The 24,527-nt window shown below is 35.3% G+C and overlaps 1 protein-coding gene across 1 annotated transcript in view; it reads right to left on the minus strand.

Annotated features, from left to right (window-relative positions):
- Positions 1 to 1,549: 1,549 nt before the first annotated feature.
- LOC107105223 (regulator of G-protein signaling 6-like) overlaps positions 1,550 to 24,527 on the minus strand; it is a 103,059-nt gene continuing 80,081 nt past the window's right edge. The window contains exons 7-20 of the mRNA XM_015405350.1: positions 23,742 to 23,779; positions 23,495 to 23,508; positions 22,669 to 22,733; positions 21,787 to 21,863; positions 20,770 to 20,851; positions 20,554 to 20,628; positions 19,851 to 19,952; positions 18,932 to 18,993; positions 17,566 to 17,676; positions 15,256 to 15,381; positions 11,918 to 12,104; positions 6,323 to 6,412; positions 4,038 to 4,091; positions 1,550 to 2,892 (exon numbers count right to left, since the gene is read on the minus strand). Coding sequence (XP_015260836.1) covers positions 2,842 to 2,892; positions 4,038 to 4,091; positions 6,323 to 6,412; positions 11,918 to 12,104; positions 15,256 to 15,381; positions 17,566 to 17,676; positions 18,932 to 18,993; positions 19,851 to 19,952; positions 20,554 to 20,628; positions 20,770 to 20,851; positions 21,787 to 21,863; positions 22,669 to 22,733; positions 23,495 to 23,508; positions 23,742 to 23,779 — 1,134 coding nt within the window. The 3' untranslated portion in view covers positions 1,550 to 2,841. The remainder of the gene's footprint in view (positions 2,893 to 4,037; positions 4,092 to 6,322; positions 6,413 to 11,917; positions 12,105 to 15,255; positions 15,382 to 17,565; positions 17,677 to 18,931; positions 18,994 to 19,850; positions 19,953 to 20,553; positions 20,629 to 20,769; positions 20,852 to 21,786; positions 21,864 to 22,668; positions 22,734 to 23,494; positions 23,509 to 23,741; positions 23,780 to 24,527) is intronic.

A 24,527-nucleotide genomic window follows, 5' to 3' on the forward strand; every position in this document is an offset into this window, starting at 1 on the left:
TCTACTTGGAGGAAATACGGTACAGGAAAAGATATGACCATAAAACACTTTCAGAGTTTAATGTTGATGTTCTTGGATGAACATTGAAGTTGGAATCTCAGACTTGTAGGTTGTTTACCTGCACCTGCAGACCAAATACAGTAGAGGGCAGCATCTACCTTCTATAACAGCAAATTAGATTCCTTTACTTGTGTCTGCAATGTCCAGAACCAGGCCCTTACTGCTATGTTTACCTGGAGACTCCAATTACATAGTATCTGCAAGATTTAGAAAAAGAGAAAAAAAAAGGTTCAAAAATCTATGTTCATTGTGCATTCCTTTTTATTATCATGGTCTCTTTACATAGGGTGAAAAGTTGGTAAGACACCAGCTCACGTGTTTCCTTTGTGGCTTGAAGTGGAATGTTTAGAAGACAGAATAAAGCAAACAATCTATCCACAGAACTGGTAACAACTATTTGAGCTTCTGCAATTCTTTTACATGGTCAAGAGCGCAATGATGCACCTGTGAACAATTAAACAGCTAGTTTCAACATTGGGTTTTTATTACAACCCTTAGGAATGTCCAAAGTCTGGTTTTATAAGAGGAACATAAATATTCTAGTTTTAATCATTTCCATTGATCTCAACTTTTAAAAAGCCCTCAGACAATTCAGGTCACAGGTTGTCAGTCAGTAATTTAACAGTTAAAAAAAAAAACATTGCAAGTATTGATTTCTCCAAATGAAAATATCTTTGAAAAAAAAAGTTTAAACTGGCAAAATTTTAAGATTGTGTTCATTTAATGTCTCAAATAGTCACTGTTTGTGTTGCCTCCAATAGCATGGGGAGCTTTCAACTCCTAGAAAAGGACATTTAGTGAAAAAGGCTCCAAAAGCATCTTCGAGGTTAAGAAGAAAAACCCATCAGACTTTACCACTCTGTCAGGACAGGTCAGATACACTCAGCGCCGGGATGCATCACGGTCAGTGATGGTTTTTATCTACTTAATTTAACCTGCTCTGTGTTTGATGTTGAAGGCATATACAACATAAAATGTTTCTGAAAAATATAGGTTAGAAATGAAAGTTATTTAATCCACACAGGGTCAGAAGTATAAACAATATATATCTAAATAGATCAGAATTTTCAATGTTCTGTCTCTTACTAGGTTATGTATAGATAAATTAATATTGTATAGTGTATATAATATTAGGAAAATATTTCAGGAATTCACTTGTATTATTCTCCAGACTATGGCTTGGGGGATAATGAAAATGCCAAAATTCTGTGACTCAAACAGCATTTTCAATAGATTAGTAAGAAAGGATCATTCTAAACAGAAAGGTCAACTTTTTAAAAAAAAAAATATATTTAATGCAAATTAATACTACTGAATGCATTACTGGATTAATACAAGGAGCCATTGAGGCAATAAGTGTTAAGGAATCTCAGGTGGCTTTATAATCAAAGACAAAGGTCATAAATTGTCAATAGGGTTTGCCTTCAAAGCCTGTTAAGATGCTTATTATTTAACAACTGTAAATCAGTTTCGTGTTCATCATGTTCATTTTGGGATACTTGGTGAAATGTGTGCATTACTGTATACTTAGAAGCTTAGACTGCAAATATTAAATGAACTCTACCAAATTGATCAAATATGTAGGCAGGAATATGCAGAAGCTAACTAATTGGTACGTATTCGCTGTAGGATGAATTATCAATATGGGCTGTATGCTTAGTTTAAACCTCTAGGTATATTTTTTAAAACAATATGGATAAGAAAAAAAGAAAAATAATGATCATATTTTTCTCCGTAATTGCTATTGTATTGTTTAACTTATGAAATAAGAAATAAAAAATGAAAATGTTTGATATTCATGGTAATACGATTTTAACTGCTGACTGGGGCTGTATGGAGACAATTTTAGATCATAATCTGGTCCTGCTTTAAGGTCCGCCATGTTGCTGAAATAGACAGTATATAAAAGGAATTGATGTGTTAGATAATACCATTTCACTTTGGTGGAAATTCAAAATTTTTCTGCTGAATTCTTCTATGTCCTGTAAGGAAATAAAATGTTAGTTGCCTGCTCAAATTAAGGTCCACTGTAAGTATATCACAAAGTGCATTTTGATGTAGCCTCAAACTGATGATGCTTTTTTTTTTTCTTAAAGTGAAAAACATAGAGGTAACTGTGATTCTTAAAAGTATTTGTAACCCAGCATTGAAAGACCCTCTGCCTGAGCAGCACACATTTCCTATTTTTGCTTAAAAGTCATTGATACAAATTCCTAACCATTTTTCAACATATACTAAAATGTTGATGCACATCTGTACCCGTCATCTTTTCAAGTTTCGATCACTGTAAACCTGCCCTTCTTCCTTCCCTTTTTACATCCTATAGTGAAGTGGAAAAAAACACCAAGCTACAGCAATAATCTAAGTCTCATTTCGACATCAGTCAAAGTATTCAAGCATTCCAAGTAAATATCACTGAAAGTAAAGCATTAACCTCCTCAGCTACCATAATAAAATGAGTGCAGTCAGAGAAAAAAAAAAAAATCTCCCTCAGTCTTGTTCAATACTGGTTTCAGAACCAAATCCTCCAAAGCTGAAAAACTGTAGTGTAACAGCACCCCCTGGTGCTAACTCTGGTGACTTATTGCGTGCTGTTGGTCCTCCCTTTTTCTGAAGGCGCAATCCAGATGTGTTGGGTTTCCATTTCAGCAGTCTTGGTTTGTTTGACACCCTCAGCCTCCCAAAGCTGCAACCACACAAACAAGAGTCCTTTTCCTAAAGCTTCTTATCTGCCCGCCTCTGCTGTGGGTAAGATTGGTCCTATTCGGGATCCAGACCTCGTCAGGATGACTGCATGAGGCCCGTGAGTCGTTTGCTTGTAAGCGATTTGCCCTGGATATAGACAGAGAAGAAAACAGATTGATTCTTGTTCTAACTAATTTAGACATTTAGTTGGGACCAAAATCAAACTTTAGGAATCGAATAGTTTAACATGTACTATCAGACATGCTCATCAACTGATAGGGCAGAATAGGAAGTAAAGAAAAAGGTTTGTATCAAAAACTATACTTTATTACATCTAGTGATGTTAAATCTCCTTTTTTAATTTCTAAAAATACAAAATCAGAAATAATATTTACATAACTATTCACACCCATGTAAATTGAGTTCAGATTTAACGTGAGGTGCATACGGCTCATCTTTAAGATCTTCCTGCAGCTCAAATGGTGTACACCTGTGCTAAAAACATAGCTGGGAAGGATTAAAAAAGACGCTGCAACTTAAGGTGGATCAACAAAGTATTTGGCAAAGGCTTTGAGTACTTAGAAAAAACATTTAATTCATTAGTTTTCTTTTTATTTATAAATTTGCAACAACCTCACATAATAAGGGATTGATTTTTGAACTTGAAGGAAAGATTTGAGAGTAAAGATTTAAATCCATTGAAATAATACAGTGTTTGTATACTTTCCAGATACACTGTATATTAAAATAATTTGGGAAATGAAAGTAAAATGGGTTATTTTAATAATAATCATTTTAACATATTATTTCATTAAGGTTATAAAGTGAAATAAATAATTTATAGAGCAAAACAAACAGCTCAAATGCAGGTATCTATTTATCCCCTTAATTATTTCTTATGCTCTAAAACCGTCCCAATAGTATCCTTTATCGCAATTTATTTTCTCATAGTGATACTTCTAGACAAAGCAATTAGTGTCACTGATAAGTCAACTAATCTAAAATGTTTTTAATGAGACCACTGTTTGAGTTTTCTCACGTAAGGAGACAAAGTGCAGCAAGTTTTAAAGGGCAAGTTAAGTAAAATGTTATTAAAACAAATTGTGTTGTAAAAAATGGTAAATACATGAATGTATTATATAAGAACCTAACAGCAGAACCTCCCTCACTGCATGCTGCACATACCGTAAACACATTATCTACTTCTACCTGGATGTTCCAGCAGCAGCATTCAGTTCAGACCATTGGCTTGTTTTTTAATTAAGTTTTAGGACAAGCAATAAGGCTCTTACCACACTGCGAGTGAACTTCTCCAGGGAGGTGCGTCGCCCCTGCTCCGTTTCAGGCTACAAGGCCAAAGAAAGAGCCACACAGTTAAACTCCTTTTAGTTAAAGCAGAAAAACAAACAGGATTTTTCATTAAATCAAGTGAATAAAAGTTAGACATAAAATAAATAATTTCAATGAGAATATAATGCTTAATGCCTATATTTAGCCCTTATCTGTCATTACTATACTCAAGCATATTTTACTAAAAGTACGGATGCAAGGGTGTCTGAGTTTTACATAACTGTGTTAAACAGTTGATTTTTTGATTTGACAGAATTATTTTTTCAGTTGGAGTTCTGCAACAGAATCCATTATGGATTTAGTCAGAGCCTGGCAACCTCTACCTCTAGCTTGGTTGTTTCACAACATAAATACAGTTTGATCAAAACCACTACAATGTTGGCTGCATGGTTAGTCATTTCTTATGTTAGAACATAAACATCTGTCTCTCACAGTGTTTCACTAGCGTTTTTTCAGGATTGCCCTGATTTGGGCTCTACAGCCTGATGCTGCTATTAGCGTTTCTTTTACAGTGCAGCTTGTATGCTCAGGGTTATATGGAGTGCTGATCCTCCCAAACAAAAACATTTTGGATAAAGACCAAATAGTTTAATTTCATTTAAGGCTTCATTTGACCAAATCATATCTTTCCACAAGTTTGCACAGTTCCCTAAATTGCTTGTGGCAAACTACATAAATTACTTCAAACTGATTCCTCTAAATTGTTTCTTCTTGCCTTTGATCAATAAAGAATGTTAGACATGATTATCAATAGATTATCCTAGGTTACTTGCAGATCCTTCCACTTCCTCTAGGGCTACCAAGGGCCCATCAGCCGGCTTCTTTGATTAAAAATCTCCTTAATTAACCTGTTAATTTCTGTGATAATTTTCCAATTTTGGTTTGGTTTCATCACCAAATTCATCCACTTCTCCAGAACATTTTTCCCTCCATACATACCTTGTGGGCCTCTAGGACTTTTTAATGCCGTTTGCTCAAAGATGTCTTCTAACAAAATTTTTAAAGCCCCCATCACACCTTGACGATTTAGCCAGCTTATGCCTGATATATGAAGAATCTGGCAAAAACGCTGGCATACGTCGGATAAGTTATGGGTCAGTTTTGAGCACACTAAAGCACTCTGAAACACCCTGGCACATGTCGACATACAGCGAGTACGTCAAGAAATTTTGAACATGCTCCAAATTTCTGGACGTATGACAGCGTATGCCATACGTGGGGCATAAGTTATAGGTAAGTTATTTGATTGTTGGCATATGTTAAGTGTAAGTTACTCATAAGTTGTGGTGTCTAGCTTATCCAAAACCTATAAGTAAATTGAGCAGAACTTATCTCCAACACATATCAACGTATTTGAAGTGCTCCAGAAAACCACTGAACGTGTTTCTAACTTACAGCTACTGTATAATCACATATTGGCAGCGTTTTGATATAAAAGGGGTTCACAGGAGGAAACCGTCTGTACTCCTCTAGACTTCATCCCCATCATACAGTAGGGTGAGCGAGAAGGTGGGTGTGATGGATCTTCCCTGCATTCACACTCTCGGCCACGACCAACAAACTTCCTAGCAGACATTATGCTGAACCTGCTGCCACTGCAAACCTTCTTTCTTTATTTATTTATCTTTTTCTTTATTAAGTTCTTTTTTATTTTTGGCAGGTGGTAAACAGCAGCTAGGTTAATACCGCGATCAAAGAAATCTTTTTATGCAGACCAGGCACCTCTTGGCACATTGCTGCCCCCCTCAGGACACTGGCTTGTAACGTTTTATGCGCATTACGCTGCTGTGTGTTATGCATAAGTTAGGCTGTCAAACATATGCTCTGTACTCATTACAAATACTCTATGTATATGCCGAAAATGTAAAAAATACAGAAAGTTCAGCGTTTTTGGAGATTCTGGGACATCAGGCATATGCTTGCTAAATCGTCAAGGTGTGACAGGGGATTTAGGTCATAATAGAGGAACTGTATTTAAGCTTGAAAAAAATATTCACTAAATAGGTAATGGATAACATCAAATGGATGCATTGGATTTTGTTTGTGGTATTAAAGCAATGGGGGATAAATGCAAATGACATACAAATATCCCTTTCTCTCTACTTAATCATGAGCTGCTTTTGTTTGATCCATCATAAAATCCCATAAAATTACATTGAAATCTATGGTATGAATGTTTCAAACATTTGCAAAAGCTAAAGGACCCATAAACAGACAACATGCTCACTTTCTTCCTTGCTGTTAGCAGGTCCTGGTACACATTGGAACGTAGGAAACGTGGGTAGCTGTCACTTTTCATCAGCTTGTATATGTGGTCCTTAATGAAAAGGAAACATAGAAATAAAAGTAAAATGTGATGTCTTTACAAGAAACTGGTGTAGGTAATGAACTCATCTATAGCTCTGAGATATAAGCAAACCAACAAAAAAGGTTTTAAAAGAAAGGCAATGTCAAGAAGAATTTAAAGAGGATTTTTGCAGGATAAAGAGGGCTGCAGTGCAATGCCGAGCACTCAGCAGGTCAAACCTTTTCTTTATTAAAGTCTTCGTTCAGAGGTCTGTAGCAGAGGAGAAAATTGGATAGACAACCTCAGGCATCTCTCCCCACACTCACTGAATCCTCCATCTCTCAGAAAGGTATATTCTCCACATCCACAATAAAAATCTCAAACTCATTAACTCTGATAAAGCATGCATGAAATACAAACTAGACAGACAAGAGTGTAATACATAGCTATAAAAGTAGCATCCCTGACAAGAAAAACTTCAATACATACGTTCTTCTTTTATTGTACATATGTACATTAAATGAAAACCGCAGCCTCCAAAAGTTATTTAAAGCAAAGGACCTCTGAGTACCAGTTTTGACCTATTTGGACTCTTTTATGTGAATCAGAAGGAACATAAGTACTCCAGCATTGGTCAGCATTGCTTCACTTAAAAATAAATTTAGTTGCCTTTAAGGTTGGTTGAAACTGTATAACATGCTGTAAAGCCACAAATTGATATTTTCCATCTCCGAAAAAATAACTGAATACCAGTTTTCAGAGAAGCTCTGCCTCAGCTATAGATCTGGGACAGACTGACTCAATGACATCTATAAATGTTTCTATTCTGTCCAGAGTGATGATTATTAAAATGAGTAAAACTCCAGTTTCACAATGTTAACCCCTAGAACCCTACGGACCCACCGGTGGGTCCAGCTGCTACGTGACCTCGTAATTTTAACAAACCCCCAGTATTGATGTAAAAAACACATTTGGCACAGTTTGGTGACATTTATGGATAAATGTGCCAAAATGGCCCCTCCGCCTAAGAAATTTAGATTTAAAAGTCTGTACTACTTTTTTGTGCCATAAATAATATTTTGGTAGTGTTTTGCAATGTTTATTTCAAAGAAAATTTTGGCGAGGTTCAAAAAATGCAAAATATTTTGTATTTTGTCCCTAATATTTCAGGCAGGGTCAAAGCTACAATGGTGTTGACACCAGAAAACCATTCTATGACATCTTACCTTTACAGACGTACCAAAAGTTTCTTCTTACATCTAATAGCCGTGAGGCTATAAGTTATTTACTTTTGTGTGTTTTTGTCAGGCAGAAATTTATTTATACCCCCTTAGGGTGTAAGAGGTTAAACTAAGCGATAATATTGGTTTACATGATTGGATATGCTTCATTTATCAGGTTACTAAGCCACCTGCAGAGCCATGCTGTCCAGCTCTGAGCCAGATCATGTCTTAAATACGGCCAAGTGCTGGCATACCAATGGTATTTCAACCAGAACTGGGTCAGGCGATGATGGCAGTGGGTATACCATGACATCAACATGGTGGTTTGGTATATGTTGCCAAAACATGTACATGCCATACAAAGGCCAATTGTAGCTGAGCTTCTCTTGCCCATAATATGTGCTGCTTGTAAACCTAAAATTAATTTTTCTTACCCATTTTTTTTTTTTTACCTTCGACAGCACCTCACACATCTAGTTTTGTCTTTCAGGACTTGATAAGAAAATCTTGATTGTTTGAGGGGAATTTTGATATGTTTTAATCTACTGTTATTCAATTCAAAAATAGTTTGTGTCAAAAAGGAAACTAAATACTAAAGTAACCTTTTTTTTTCTTTTCAATGAGTTGTTTAAAGGAGAAAGGATCATCAATAGAGATACGACTCTACAACAGATTTATAGACAATATGCAGCATCTTGTTGAAAGCAGTGAAGGACAAATCAGCGTCTAGAGGTTGTGTCTAAAGTCTATTCTGTTGTCCAGGTGATCACCAAGGTATTTATACACCACCTATACCTATATTAATACACCACCTATACCTATATTAACTGAATGGATGGTTGTATAAATTTGTCATTTCTGTGGCATTTTAATACATATCAGCTGTTTAAAGGTGCAAAGAGTAAGCTCTAGAGTTTATAGTGGTGACAAGTTAAAATTGAACCATGGGAGAAGAGGAAAAACATCTGCATCACAGGTATTTTGTTTAGGGAGAATGTCTTCTGGGGTAAGAATGTAAGGTTATGAACAACCAAAGAATAGAACCACTAAATACTGCGTCATGTATTTTATGTAAACGTATAGGGACGAAAAAAAAATTATATTAACAATGCTCCTTAAATGTTCAAGTGTTATCAAGAGTAGCAATTTTAGCATATTATTTACAATATACAGTAGAGCATTATAGAGTTATTCTGTTATGTAGTGGTTTATGCATGTTTGACTGTTACATAGTGGTTGCATCAAGGAGGGCTTTGAATTTTAAAACAAATGTGTAACCAAGTCCAAATGACTTTCTGTAGCAAGCCCTAAATAAATAAAAAGCCAAAATGACTCCTCATCAGATTTAGACTACATTTTTTTTGAGTTCATTGAATTACCACATGGTTTATTTAGGTGGGATTTGAGCTGACATCTGATTTTGTAGGCAAGAGCTGGGCCAGAACAGTTTTGCTATGTGGGTTGAAGTGATGGCAAACGCACTCGATAAAAATCTTAAAATCACCTGTTAAACTGCCTGTTTTAAATCAAATTGTCTACATTGAATTACCTGCTCAAAGGTTCTGTGATCAGAATCTGCTGATTGTTACTCATACAAAACTGGAAGCTAAAGGACACTGACCCATCATCTAAATTGTACAATTTGTAGGTTCACCTTTCCAGGGCTCAACAGAAAGAATGCTATCATGGGTAAGTAAGGAATTTTGAAATGCTGTGCCGAACCCAGACACCCTTCAGCCTTCCAGATGTTACTTGATGGAAACACACATTGATGATGCAAGTCAAATAGGGACTATGGCTTTTCAAAAAAGATCTGAGGGCAAAGTTCTCAATTATAAACCAAAAACATATAAAAGTGTGTACATTTGCATACATTACCCAAAATTAACATGCAAGGATTAAACCACGAGGAGCTGCGCATTAAACGGTTTAAAGGCACGACGTAGAGTACACCACGACCCATGCAAAATGCATTTAAACCGTGAAATGAGCACCTGCATGCATTCTTGGAGTTTTTAATTCATTTATACCATGATTACACTGAGTAAACATTTTATGACAAAGGTTAATTTGATTTAATAAACTAGCTTATTACTGTATGTCTAAGTTTTTTTGTTGGCCTCGATTTATTTTTTGGCAAACCAACCGTTCAAGATACCATGAAGAAATGGAAATAACACTTGCATACACAGTATGTCGCTTAACTATTTAACTATAGAGGCAAATGTATTTATTATTTTTGTCCAGATATATCAAAATTCATTGCAAAATACCTTCTACCACGATGCCTCATATTTATCTGTTAAGTCAACAGAGTATGGATGGTTTATCCATTGCTATGGCGCCCGTAGCAAAATAATAAGACGTCGATTTAGCTTGACAGCTAGGTGTGTGAATACTGCAGCAACGAGGTTAGTGAAGCAGAGCTTTTATAGTATTGTTACCTACATATTGCCCATGAAGTAAAAGAAAAATAAACAAACCCACCCTCTTGTTAGGATTATGATGTGTGAGTCAGTTAAACCCTAATAATATATGCCTGTTGCGTGTCAGAACTAATGCTTTCCAAGTAGTTTAGCTAATTGGGACAGTTCCTCCGTCCGGGTAAAAAGTCATCATCATTATGCATGTGGCAAAGATTTGGGAATGGAATTAGAGCGATGTCCTTGATCTAATAACATAGTGTAATATCATGATTGGCTGAAGGTACGGATGTCTCCTTATTAACAAACGTATGTTATGTAAAGATGTGGCTTACTGGAGTTGTATAAAATGTTTCTTTAACAGTATTTTGGGGCCACTTCACAAAATGTGAGCCCAGTTGGTAAATAAACAGGAAAAAAAAACATCAAGAACATCCGGTTCTTCAAAGTCAAATGGGGTAAAGACATATCAGTAACTACTAATTTGAGCATAAATTTTATATATATATTACCAAAAAAGAAGGTTGTTCGATTGGATGCAGACTATTTGTAATGCCGCATACCAGGAAGCAGATTTTTAATTTGGATCAAAATAATGATTTTATGCTTAAAATTTTTTTTTATTTTTTTTATCTAGTCTAAGAGCGCATCTGACATATTCAAAAGAAACTTCTTATTGCAGGCAAGGATGAAGAGATGCTGATTTTGGAATTTGAGATCAAACCAATTTTTTATGATCTGAGTTATTTCTAATACAAAGACCCACAATGAAAATTTATTTGGAGAGAAACTGCATGTGTGATGAATGCTAATGGTAAGTTTTAATTATCTCATATCAAATTGAGCGTTCATTACCGCATGTTTGCTCCTATGAAACATAATGCATGCTTTCTGACACCAAGAAACTCCGAGAGCAGCAAGATGGGAGGAACCGTGGAGGCTTTAAGCTTCGATTTGCACAAGCGGTCTGGAGCGGAGCGGGGCTGTTATGGAGGATTTCAGGGTAAGAGTGAGTCACACTGTATTTTATAACAGCGATGGAATGCGGCTCACCCAATCACATTAGAAAATGGGAAACAACCATTTTATAAATGAAAATAAGGCAAGATTAGAATTCTCACTGATCATGGTATAAGATGAAATAATGTATTTTTGTTAAACTCTGAGTTGGGTTGTGCCTATACATCCATGAGAATGGTGGGAGGTTCATTTACTAAATGTACTATGAAAGGAAAAATCCTTTCCTCTCCCTACCTCATTCCTTACTGCCAACACTATTCAGACAGCACTTATGGCGTCCGCCAACGCACTTCTGCTTTGGTACTTGCCATTTTTGACTAAGATTAGCAGACGCAGTGGCTTCCTTTAAAGACCAAATAAGGAAAAAAAAAGAAATTTTAAATCTGCTTTTCTTTAATTGTATATTGTGTACTGTTTGTTGTTTTTACAGTGTTCTGATAACCGATTCTTATATTTTAGATTTGAAATGTGCTAAATAAAGTTTAAGTTATTCACTCTCTTGCCCTTATCTCTTTTTTTTTTTTTTTTTTTTAATTCTACTTATAACCTTAAGTAAATATTTTAATTTGCCTTAAGAAATTATTTTGGAGTAAATAAAACAACCACTATCACTGCTTCAGAAAGCAAGAAAATAGTCTAGTGTTCTAACAGAAATCTGGCATAAAATGCTTTGTGGTAAAAATACAGTCACATATTTTCTAACAAAACCAAAAAGCACCCCTTTTCTTTAGACAAAATAGTCTTGTTGCAAACTCTTTGTTAGCAGCAAGACAACGTGACAGTTGTACATCTGCCAAAGTCTACCGGCATTATCTCATTTAAGTGATTTCCAAACCTCTAGCCACTTAGTTCCTATGTTTTCCTCCTACCTGTGCATCCTCATAGCTGTACCGTCCAGGGTCTTTCAAGTTCTGGCTGGTGATTTCATAGCTATGCGAGTCCAGGTTGATGGAGCTGGGAGCTCCTTCTGCCAGAAACTCAGCCCAAATGTCTTGCACCCTTTGTACAACATCCTGCTGGGGAACCCTTTTCAGACCCTGTACTGCTAACCAGAATCTGCAATACAAATCACATAAGAAAAAAATTGTTAATTTTGTAAAGACCATTTGATTTTATCTGAAATGATCTTGAACTTTATATGAAGGCAAAAGTAAGGAAAACTTAAGATGCACATAATTAACAGCCTCAAGGATCTGATCAAAAGTAACATTTTAGCAGTTACTTATTATTGAAAACGTTTAATTTGTTCCTAAATAAGTTAAGTTCTAAGTCCTATACTTTAAGCCTAGCTTTATACTTTAAGTCTGAAAAATACGTTTTCCGATAAGTATTGTATAAAATGGAGTTTTTATAGACAAATCCCATATCCAAAGGTGATTTCTGAGGGTGTCCTTGTTGCCTTCAGATTCATTGAGTAGCTAATTGTACATTTTATGGTTGAACATCTTAACTGTGTTGTTCAGTATTTACTTGATAGTCGTTACACGCCTTTACCTCTTCACCTCATAATGAATAATAGGTTGTACTTTATTGATTTAATGTCTGCCTGTAAACAAAAGCTCACAAAGTGAATTTAAACTTCTGTCGGGGTCTGGATGTGTTTAACGTTCTTTATGTAGCGGTCTTGGAGAGAATTTTTATATTAAATCTTTAAACTAAACTGGGTCTTTCATTAAGAAGAATGCTATTCTTTGTGTTTTAGATTTTATAATTGCAACTATCATTGGCTTTATTGGGGTAAAAACAGATAGAAAAAAAAAGGATTATTCATTTGCTTTAGGAAGCCATCTTGGACATTTGCTTCAGTTTATTATATATTATACTGCATTTAAAATATACTTAAAAGACAGATGAAACAAAAGTTCAAAAGATCAATCAGTAGGTTTCCAGCTTGATCCGACTTTACTTGTGACTAAAATCTCAGAAATGGTTTTCCTATAACAAAATGCATTAGAGGAAAGTTGCACTTCCGCCTAATAAAATATGTAACTCCTTATGTTGGCAGTTGTTACTGTAGGGAGAAGACAGAGTTATCCAACAATTTATTCAAGCTCAAAGTAAGTGAAAAAGAGCTTTTTGATTTTGTAAAGATAAACAATACTTTGAACAGAGTTCATGTGCTCCGTTAAATCATTTTGAGCTCGGGACACAAAGGAATAGCAATTACTGACAGCATTTTTGATATTTCAGGGTTAAGGTCACATTTTCTTGTAAGACAGAGTAGAAAATGTTTTACTTTTATTAATCTGGCTGCACTAATTTCTGCTTTACAATGCCAAAGACATGTCATAGTTTAAACTTTGCCATCATCTTGTCATTACATTGGGTCCATAAATATTTAAACACTGATCATAATAAAATTAAACTTACATATTGTGTTCTTGAGATCTATTTATATTGTTCAAAAAGGAAAACTGTCATTGGTCATTTTTATTAACAGAAATATAAACCGTGAGGTTAGAAATCAGTTTCACTTTCTGACTGGTGCCTTTCATGATAGCCGTACAAAATAGTTCTTTATTAAGAGCTTTTGGATCATTCTTTTATCATTCTAATTTTACTTACCTCACGTTAAAGCAGCTGTACAACAGCATTTTCTGTTTTGCTTTTTACTTTGTCAAACAATCAATGCTTCAAATATATTTACATCACCTCTGAAAACTTAGCTAAGCAGAAATATGTTGTGAATCCACATTTTTAGAGCAATCCGACAATCTTTCTATTAAGGCGATACATCAACAGAGATAGCACAAAGCCACAGGATGACTACTTCTAATATTACTTTCTCTCTCTATTGATCTGAGGACTTAGCAATATAGAGGAAAAGCGCCTCTGGGGTCTACTTCTTTGATTCACTCTCAATTTCTCTACAAATGCTTCAAAAGCTCCATCATAAGACCAACACACAGAAGAAAAAACACAAACATTTACAGCTGTTTTGAGCATGAGAGGCAGAACATTAGGTTGTGTGTAAATCCTTTTGTCCAAATGAGGGATGAATTTAATATGTTGTCTGCAAATCAAATAGCTACTCCTAAATTAACACATTTATTCACTTGGAAGTGAAAACCAACAACCTATGAAAAATAAAACATATGTTTGGGTTTTTGTCTAGCCGTTTCTTCTTATATACATATGTGGCATCGTGTCTTGGTGTGTCAATTTGTTTATATAGCGAAAAATAAACTAAGATCAATGTACATAATAACTTAATAGCGCATTAATTGATCAACCTGAACTGAGAAAAAGACTACACAAGAGCATTGTCAAGGAACTTTTTTCTCAATGAGAGACACAGTTTTAACAATAATAAGCCAATGCACAGGAGAAGTATGACAAAAAGAGCATCATTGCAATGCTTCCACTATACTTCAGCAGGTATGCATTGCAGATGATCAGATTATCATCATCTAGGATGAGTTTAGGTTGAGTTGAGTTTATTCTTAAGATTATTCCCAACAGAGAAATCGTTTGTTCCAACCTTCAGTCAGATTTCACAAAGGGCTCAAATTGCACTGAACCACAGTAACCCAAGTACAGTTAACCACATCAGTATTAACATACAGTACAAGCACATCCCCTAAACACTAAGTGATGGGGTAATGATGTCGGCCTCCTTTGCAGCCACTTGACCTGGACAACTTGCAGTGACTAAATCTATCATTGTTATCTCTGCAAACCAAAATGTTGTACAGTCTCATACCTAAAGGCTGACAATCGGTCTTTCAACATAATTACCCCCAACAAAGCAGGTTATGTACCTGTCAAAAAACTCAAATAGTCAAAAAATGTCACACAGAAACATATTTATTAGTAATTATTCATAATATATCTCAGAACTAAATCATCTTTGTAGAGGAAGTCGGGTCACAAATTCCTTACCAAAAACAAAAGACTGTACAGGTCAACTAGAAAACGATCCTCAGTCACGGGAAGAAATGGCTGTAAATTGTAGTAAACTAGAACATTTATCTTTATAATATGATTAAAATTCTGATGTTTCAAATGCTCATGTTATGCCATGTTTTTCAACAATGCTTTCAAAAATAAAACCTAAGAACAATATTTATTAATACTGGCTTTTGTCAACAGTTTCAGTTTTATTAGGAAAATAATCTCTTTGAGAAACTCTAGTTGTAAAAGTGCTTAGAAAATCCCAATTTATTCTATGATTTAGGAGATTATCCGAGCTTCCGTTTTCCCTCACCTCAGGTTTTCTGTGCTAAACTCTGACTCTAGGAACTTGAGGAACAGGTCCTGTCCAGCTGGATCCTTTAAGGCCTCATCCAGGGAGAAACCCCACTTCTTTACCCTTTGCTGACTGGGCTCTTTGCTGGGAAAGACAAGAGGGGGAAAGGGGAAAAAAAGCAGTTTAAAACTTTACTTTCATCAATTTATTTCAATTATTATTACAATAAAGATTTAGAAGAGAGTTCTACCAAAGGGAAGCAGATTTGAATGTTTAATAAATTGAAAGATCAGCAATGGTGACATAGAGCCCTAGAAATATGTTCATAATGTTAAATTAATAGGTATAATTATCTTATTGGGCAAGCATTTATTTGATTTAGTATTTAGTTAGAACAATTAATTTGGTTTATGACTAAATATGTGCTCAAACCATTTTATTAAATTTTTTTTGTTATTTTATAGATTTGTGTCATAATGACTCTTTAAGAAGGACACAATGCATGTTGGGAGTTAAAGGTTCTTGACCTGTGTATATTTACGGAAAGAGAAAACTACATACGCTCTATGCTCGAACCGCTTGTTTAATAAAGTTGCACAAAAGCGAAAAACTCTGTTCTTTTTAAGGGTGCAACAGTGATTATATATATATATATATATATATATATATATATATAAATAAATCAACTTAAAATAGGTGTTCCTTTAACATGGGATGGATTATATTCCTGTGTCAAATGCAATCAATTCAGATAAATTAATGTGCATTACGCTCCTTGATTATGTGTCTTCTCTAATTTATTCATTATTCACTTAGGCCAGCAGTTCAGAGCACAGTTCAAATTGTTGAGAGTAGAGTTCACCCTCTAGATTTCCATTTATATTTCATAAATAATTCAGGTAGCCAACAGTAATATCACATAGCTGTGTGAATTTTCAAAACAACAAAAAAGTAGATCAACTCAGTTTTTATTTATTTATTAATTTTTTTTACTTATGTTCCCAGCTGTAGACATACAAAATCTGACTCCTATTGGAAATTCATATTGTTGCAATGACAACAGCTTTTAAAAAATGTTTTCCTGTTGCAGTTAAAAATGCCTAAAATCCAGTCTTGAGACTGGAAACCTGATGTAAAATGTACTTATCAAGACAAAATAATAGATACAGAGAAGCTATTAAGTTAATTTTATTAGGACTGTATGTGTGGGCAAGTACATGCTAAATTGTGGGCACATTTAAAAATCAAATTCCCAGGAATATTCACAAGATAAGGAAAAGTTCTATTCTTAGGTTAGTTTATGATTAAGTTGTGAACTGAGTTTAGGTTAGGTTTAGACTTAGACAAACTTTAGCCTGACAACTGGACTTTCAAGACAATTGTACCTACAATAATTTTGTAGTGTATGCAACATTAAATTATGTTGCCTTTAGCTTCCAACAGTAAAATGAACATTTGCATTAAAGTGCAGCAGTGGTCATCATGTAAACAGTATAGGAGAAAAGGAAAACCAGTTGAAAAAAATAATAATGGTGCAAAAGGGCCTTAATATGGAAAAATTCATTGCAGTACAAAATAAATATGGTGCAAAATGCAGTACAGGGCAAGTTATGTTGGTATTTGTTGGGATTAGGCCTGCAAATGAATGTGAGATGAATGACACTATAAGGATAACAGGACATGTTGGTACATGCTAACATGCTATTTATGATTAAACCTACTAAACCTGTACTTCCTTCAGACAGACTTTTTTCTAAGTTTTTTAAACTAAATGCTGAGCTCAAATTGTGTTTTTAAAGGTTTACACTACCCAAACCTTTAGTTTGTGAAAAACAAGCTATACCTGCATTCAGGCATTTCGATTCCTCAACCACTTTAACTATTTTATTATCAAATAATTTTTCAAATTTCTCATGCTAATAAGATAAAATCAAAATGCATGGGTGGTAAGAAATAGCAAAAAAATATTGTCAAGGATTTTTTTTACTCAGAAATTTAATAAAGCAATAGTCCACAAGTTTGAGACGGTTTAAATCTTTGAACACCTAACACTTTTTGAATAAGAATGAAAACAGGGTGACAGGAAACATTACTTTCAGAGAAAGAGCTCCATTTGTTTTTTGTTTTGGACCAGCAAAATTATAAGGTCCACAGTAGAGCATTTTGTGTTGCAACAAAACAAAACAAAAAAAGACAAGAAACAAATATTTTTAAATATATATTTTTAGATGCACAACCCACAAATGTAATCTCTGTCTTTTTGTGAGTTTCTATAATGTAAATGTTAGCAGGCTTTAAAGCAAAAAGCAACCGCTTTTACTAGTGTACCTCATCTCCAGATCCCAGAGAGTGGGGTCATCACTGGTCCAGGGATTGGATGGTTCGGGTGATGTCACAAATGGGTCATACTCCATGAACTGCTCAGTGTAAATGATCAGACTGGTTTACAAAAACACACATGAATGCATGTTAACAGGGTGAGATCAACATTGATATACACAAGAACCATGGTTCATAAACTGTGGCACATCAAGGGATAAAGACTTGGCACATAAATAAATGACAAGCCTTCAAAAAGATTGATTCTTTAAGTATATTCATCTTTGTTTCACTAGAAAACGTTCTGTATGTGATCAACATATTTCAAGAAACTGAAGTATAACCACATTTAGATGACAGAATAAGAGTTTTCCTGCTCATTTTTCCATGGGCATTCCGAAGAATCAGTTAATGTTGCTCCCCTCAGGCGCCCGGAAGCGCCCGGCCTGCATAAAAAGAACTCTTTGATCGCGGTATTAACCTAGCTGCTGTTTACCGTCCGCCCAAAAAAATTAAAAAGAATAAAAAGTAAAAGAAAGTTTGTAGTTTCAGCAGATTCAACATCATGTCTGCCCCATGCAGGCATACATTGGGAAATCTTGAGTATGCCAGCATTTTTGCCAAATTTTTCATATGCAGGCATACGCTGTCTAAATCGTCAAGGTGTGACACGGGCTTTATGCCCTTTTTGCCCTCTTTTGGCTCTTAATAAAGCAATAATCCTGGTTAGATAATTTTTTAACAGTTGAACAAAAACCCTATACATGCACATGCAAGCATATACACAGACTTAGTAAGCATGTTTATATTGACTGAGCAAGTTTTAAAAAATCATTTAGGTGTAAAGAGAGGTAAAGAGAATGCTTAAATACAGAGTAGTGCCATACGAAGGGAAAAGTAGAAACATAAAATGATTAATGTCCAATAGCATCTCCCATGAATCATTTCTGTCAAATAACTAAACAAAGTAAGAATGTCCTTATAGAGAAAGTGAATTGTCTGTTATTGAAACTGTCCCCTAAATTCAAGGCAAAAACTTTATTAAAAGTGGTTCCTTTTCAAATATTTATTCTGAATTAGCAGATTAATCACAGACAAATTTTATTCCATGAGTTTCACAAAAAACACTTCTAAGATCCAGATTTATGTTCCTCTCCAAGTTTTCTAAAAACCGTATAACAAAACCAAGGCTCCTAAAGAATGATCATATATCTTTTATTAGGGTAACCTTGGAGCATATGTTTAAAAAATACAAATATTACGTAAAAAACTATTTGCTTCAGATAGCATTAAGCTGATATCTCCTCTTAACTTTGTGGCCTGTAATAACCAGTATTTAATGTTCATCATGTTTGTGGAGTAGGATTTATTTTACCTTTCAGCAACCTTGGACATTTTCAAACAGTGTCGATCTAGCTGGGTGTTTAGAAATAAAATCTGTGGAGAACCCAAAAAAAGGCATTATTAGCTAAAAGGAATGCAGAATGAGAAATAACACCTTTTTACTGCACTATGGTAAATAAATAAGATTGTGTTAGGCCATGTTTGCACAGCAGGTCTTGATGCTCACTTCTGTTTTTTTTTCTGAAATCCAACCTTTGACGTGGGCTTTTATACTAGTAATCAAATATGACTACTATCAGACGTTAATCTAGACGAATAAGGACCTCAAATCAATCTGCAGTGGCAGTTGAATCTGGGCGGCACTCAGCAGCGCACCATTTACTGAAGTAATATTGGATGTAACTGTCATTAGAAGTGTTCCATAAAGCTTTGTTAAAAAAAATAATAAAATGTTGGGTGATGAGGGCAGGGGTAATATGCCCCATCACCCCATCAACACAGGTACGAAAAAACAACTATTACAGCATCCATTCACAAAGCAATCTAACTACTGCTGCTGCAGACACATCTGTGTCGATGTGTAGTGGGAGCCCTGGCAGTAATCCAAGTCAGATAAAACACAAAATAACCAATCAGATAGCAGATAAATTGGCTTTGCATCATATTTAGTACCACATGTCAAAGTTGCCCAAGTGTATTGTTTTAAGGGTGAAAAGATTGGAATTGGGCCATTTAGATGGCCATAAAGAAGTCGATGTGAGCAATACATATGCCAAAAGTTCAGATTTGGGTCACATCTGTCTGCTGTGTTAACATTCCTTTAGATTTACATGACAGGGAGCATCCCCTCTTAGTACTTTTAGCCTATTACATTTATCAAGAGAGAAGCAGTTATTCAGCATCAGAAAGGCATGGATTTAGTTGGAAACATATGTGACAGAAATTCGTACTTCTTTTTCAACATCCTCTTTCGTTCCTTTTCGGCAGTGATGAAATGAACTGTGTATCGGGCTCTGTGACTGTGTTCCCTCCTCCACCACCCCGTACACTGACTGGATCATAAAAGAACAAAAGATAGACAAGATAATGCCATTGAATGTGATGTGGGAATTCCCTCATTGTCACTGGCAGGTTTTACATTATTGCAGCCTCAGGCTTTTAACTCCTTTGGTTCCCTTCCACTTAAGGAATCAAACAGGAAAGTATTTTGCTAAAGGGAGGAAAAAAGGAACTTGAAGTCCGCCTCATATTAGTCCAGTTAGGTTTATACCAAACAGACGTCAGAAGGAAAATCAGAATCCAAGTTGTAGAGTGGGGGGTGGGGTTTGCTGTAAAACTTTGTCAAATAACTACCTTCCTCTAATGTCAGCAGAAAACAGAGATTGCCCAAAAACAAGGTGGGAAGGAAACATTTGAAAGATGCAATGCAAAACTTAAAATACAAGTGAAAACTTTTAAAAGGTCCTCATGTTCCCCTTTTTGAAAGTCAACCTGGACAACTGCCCAACTGCTTGTTACAATGCATTTAAAATAACCTATTATACTGTATCTAATTAATGAATTAAAGGTAGTTAAAACACATTATATTATATAGATAGCATTTTTTTACATTAATAAAAAGTCTCCCCGGCCAAGGGATTAGTTACTACATACCTTCTTAACTCTGTGTGGATCCTTCATGCGTCTACATTTTCTGATGTCCATCTCTGTGGTGTTAACACATCCAGGCTACAGGAAAATGAATAGAAAATATTTTTATGCCAATATTAGCAGGACTTCTAACAATGATTCAGTAGAAAGTTGGTAAAGATAGTATCTGCTGTTAGACGTGGAAAGATAAGTTGGTCAGCATCGCAGAAAGCCATTTACCACAGGTCTGTGGACATCCCAGAAGGCTCTTTCCTGGCTGTCAAGGATTTTTCTTTCAGTTTTATCCTTCTTTCTGTCGATCCTGGAAATGATATCAGTGGGAGACAGAAACAAAGCTTCAATCTTCTCATGTTGGACAAAAGATTCACGAAAAATAGGATCATGATGAACAGAGGTGAGGCTGTTAAGACGGAAATGTTTTAATTTTACGTAAGAAGAGTATGTAGTGATTATCAGAGGCTTTTAAAATCATCACTTTCACATGAACCACAATCATGAATGCTTGTTATGTCCATAAATCCAAGTATCTGCACATAAGATGGATGCAAATCTAAGTGGAACCAACTTAGCAGATTTGATGGCTTTTTCTGGTTGTATTAGACTTGGTTGTTCTGGACCACATTGGCGTCTGATACTCAGAAGCACCATAATGAAACTTTAGTTTTGAATAGGGTCCTTTTGTGGAAAATAAACTGGTGGCAATACTGGTTGTAAAACAGGCAAAATGACTGAAACTTTAAGCAAACGCAGGAGCAGAAAACTGTCTGAGCAAGAAATTATCTAAATGAAACTCGGGGAGAAATGAACCGAGGGAAAAATACATCAATCCAAAATAACTAGGAAAGACCAAACCAAATAGAAGCACTAGATTGAATGAACTACAAAGTAAATGGCAAGAAGTAAACAAAATTAAAATACGGAAAACTCCTAATGACAAAAATGAAAGAATGTGGCAAGATACAATACACAAAACTAATAAGCTTAAGACAAAACCAAAATACAAGAATCTTACTTTTTTTTTTATTTATTTTATTTATTTGTTTATTTTTATTTATTTTTATTTTATTTTTTTTTCCTGTTTTAATTTATTCAACAATACCGTCTTGCAAAGAACCATTCATGTCTGTTCCTTATAAACATTTTTAAAAAAGGAAACTTACAGATTTTAATAAATTGTTATTTTACCTTTATTGTAAATTATTTTAGTTTATGTTTGCTATTTTCTTATTAACTTACTTGACCTGGGCCTCAGCCTGCATGTAGATAAACTCCCACTTTCTTGCAAAGGCCCTCTGCAGTCTTGCTAAGTTTTCCTGTTGGGAGAGAGGCAGTTAATTTATATTTGAAATGTTCTACTCAAGCCTCTAATTATGGGATAAATATTTTAATAAAAACAACGATGGTACTGTACAACAGTATTGTTAGGTTTATTCTTTATACATCATGTGCATTGTTATTCTGTTTGCCAGATTAGACAGTAAAGGGGCCTTCCTTCACATTGTGGATGTCACTGTGTGTATGGAGGACATCTTATTGGGACAGCCTTCGTGTCTTTAGAAATACACAGGATATGGGCACATCTTGGAGCCGGCCTGATAAAGGGGAGCTATCTGTAATTCTTGGGCATAGAGGAAAGATGCATACAGGTCAGGGCATGGATGGCATGTCAGTTTCTGATACGGACAGCTGAGCTTCCACCTGATGTAAAACATGGACTCAGGAGGTATAAGCTGGAGGAGATGACCCTGTTCGGGGCTCAATCTTTGCTCAACTTTGTCGGATGCTCGCTGACGTTCTTTGAGCCCACAGCTGTGCAAACTCCAAGCAATTTCTCTGTCCTGTAACAACCTGATCTGGAATAAACTCTGTTACTTTTTACTCCTATTTTGATAGTCCTTTTTTATTTGGTTTTACCCAGTTTGAGTTAATAGTAATAAATAACTTGCTCCCAGGAAAAGAACCGGTAGGGAAGTTCTGAGGCGCAGCCGCTATCAGGGGGACATAACTTCCACATATTAACAGTATACAAAGATTTAATCTCTTATCACATTGTATTTTTGCCCAAAAGTTCCTCAAACCAAAACCCATAAAAGTTGAAAGTAACATTTCTCCACTCACCGCCTCATAATCTGCCAGCTCCAGTCTCGTCTTATTTTGCATGGTTCGCTTGCAAAGGTATATAGCTGAGAAAAAAAAAAATCAAAACTAGAAATTATTAGTGAAAACATTCTCTTAACCCATGTATAGGTCCTTTCATATGTGCCGTCTTAATTATATTCTTAGTCACCATTAAACAAGGTTAAAACTAATTCTATAAACTTGTTTGACAAACTTTAGAGATGTAACTTCTAAAACTAATTGAACATGATGGTAAGTCAGATATAGGCCAGGATTGATTTAATTATCTGTAATGGACTGGCAACCTGTCCAGGGTCCCAATCCCAAACCTTTAGAGACAGAAACAAGGCTGTCCTTCATGCTTTCTAAGTTCTCATACTGCCACATTCAGTTACTCCTAAGCCAGATTTCTGTGGATCCTTTAGCCTCACAATTGTAAGTAATAACATCCAGCTTTTAAAAAATATGCAAAAACATTAAATGTTTAATGAAATTAAATCACTTCATCGCCTCTTTTTTATATTTCTGATAAATCAACCTGGTTAAAAATCCAAGCCAACCCTAGAGCTATACTTAGGCTCAAGAGACAAGATTCCAGCTTTAACTGTGTTAATCTGAGACCTCATACTGATCTTAAATATAGCTTTTTTTTTTTTCTTTATTAGAATAACATATTTGGTCAAAATTTGATACAATGCTGTTCTTCACTCAAAACCATATATATAGATATAAATAAAACTCCTCACCCACTGCGGGTGGTCTCCCCCCTTTTTTCATCCAAACTCTGATCCTCTACCAGTGGCCTGAGAGTTTGAGGGTTCTGCGCAGTATTTGCTGTTCCTAGAACTGCACGTTTCTGGACAGACCTGTCTGATGTATTTCCAGGGACCTGCTGTAACCACTCCTCAGTTTTAGGAGTCACTGCCCTGAGTGCCCCAATGACCATGGGTACCGCTGATGCCTTGACCTTCCAGGTTTTCTCGAGCTCTTCTGAGCTCCTGGTATTTCTCCATTTTTTCCTGTTCTTTTTTACTGATGTTGCTGTCACTTGGTAGTATTGCCATGTCAACCACAATGGCTTTCCTCTGTTTTTTGTCCACCACCACAATGTCTGGTTGGTTTGCCATTAGGTTTATATATATATATATATATATATATAAACAAACCCTTAAAAGATTATAAACAAAACCTTCTTTCTTCTGATTCAAACAAGTGCACTACTTTGTACTGACCAAGTAAAACCATAAAGTACATAGAAGTTACCAATTGTAAATGGCTATAAATACTTCTGTGAAGAACTGTACAACCATGCGAGTCTTGCATAATTTCTGACAGCTTATAGAGGCCCGTGTGGAAGCAAGGATTGTTTAGAAGCAGAACCAGTTCTACCCTAACTGCTTCTTATTGAGAAATAATGGCTTCCTTAGAGAGTCAAACTCATTCCTTGTGTAGCCGTTAGGCAAATGAACCCAAGTGTTTGCATACTAATCAGAACACCCTCCATATCGGAAGAATCTCTACATGTAAAAACCCCACATTTAAAAAGTACTTTGTCAAAATGATCCTAATTGATCATTATCTTCAGTCTCCAGCCATTTCCTTCCATCATTAAAATCTCCAGTGTAACCTTATACACAAACTAGTGCAGCCTTTTGAAATCTTTACAGTATCTGGAATATGATATTGGGATTACATTATTTTTTTCCCTTCTTTTAAAAGAAGTCAAGTTGCTCATGTTGCAATGTAAAAATTAAGGTAATGACACAAAAAAAGTTGGAATAAGCTTTTTAAGTAGGTTCCATAAATTATATGATTTCATCTTATATTAACCAATGACCAGTGTTTTCATGAGCTGTATG

The sequence above is a fragment of the Cyprinodon variegatus genome, unplaced genomic scaffold (assembly GCF_000732505.1).
Source record: "Cyprinodon variegatus isolate N-32 unplaced genomic scaffold, C_variegatus-1.0 Scaffold37, whole genome shotgun sequence".
Taxonomy (NCBI): domain Eukaryota; kingdom Metazoa; phylum Chordata; class Actinopteri; order Cyprinodontiformes; family Cyprinodontidae; genus Cyprinodon; species Cyprinodon variegatus.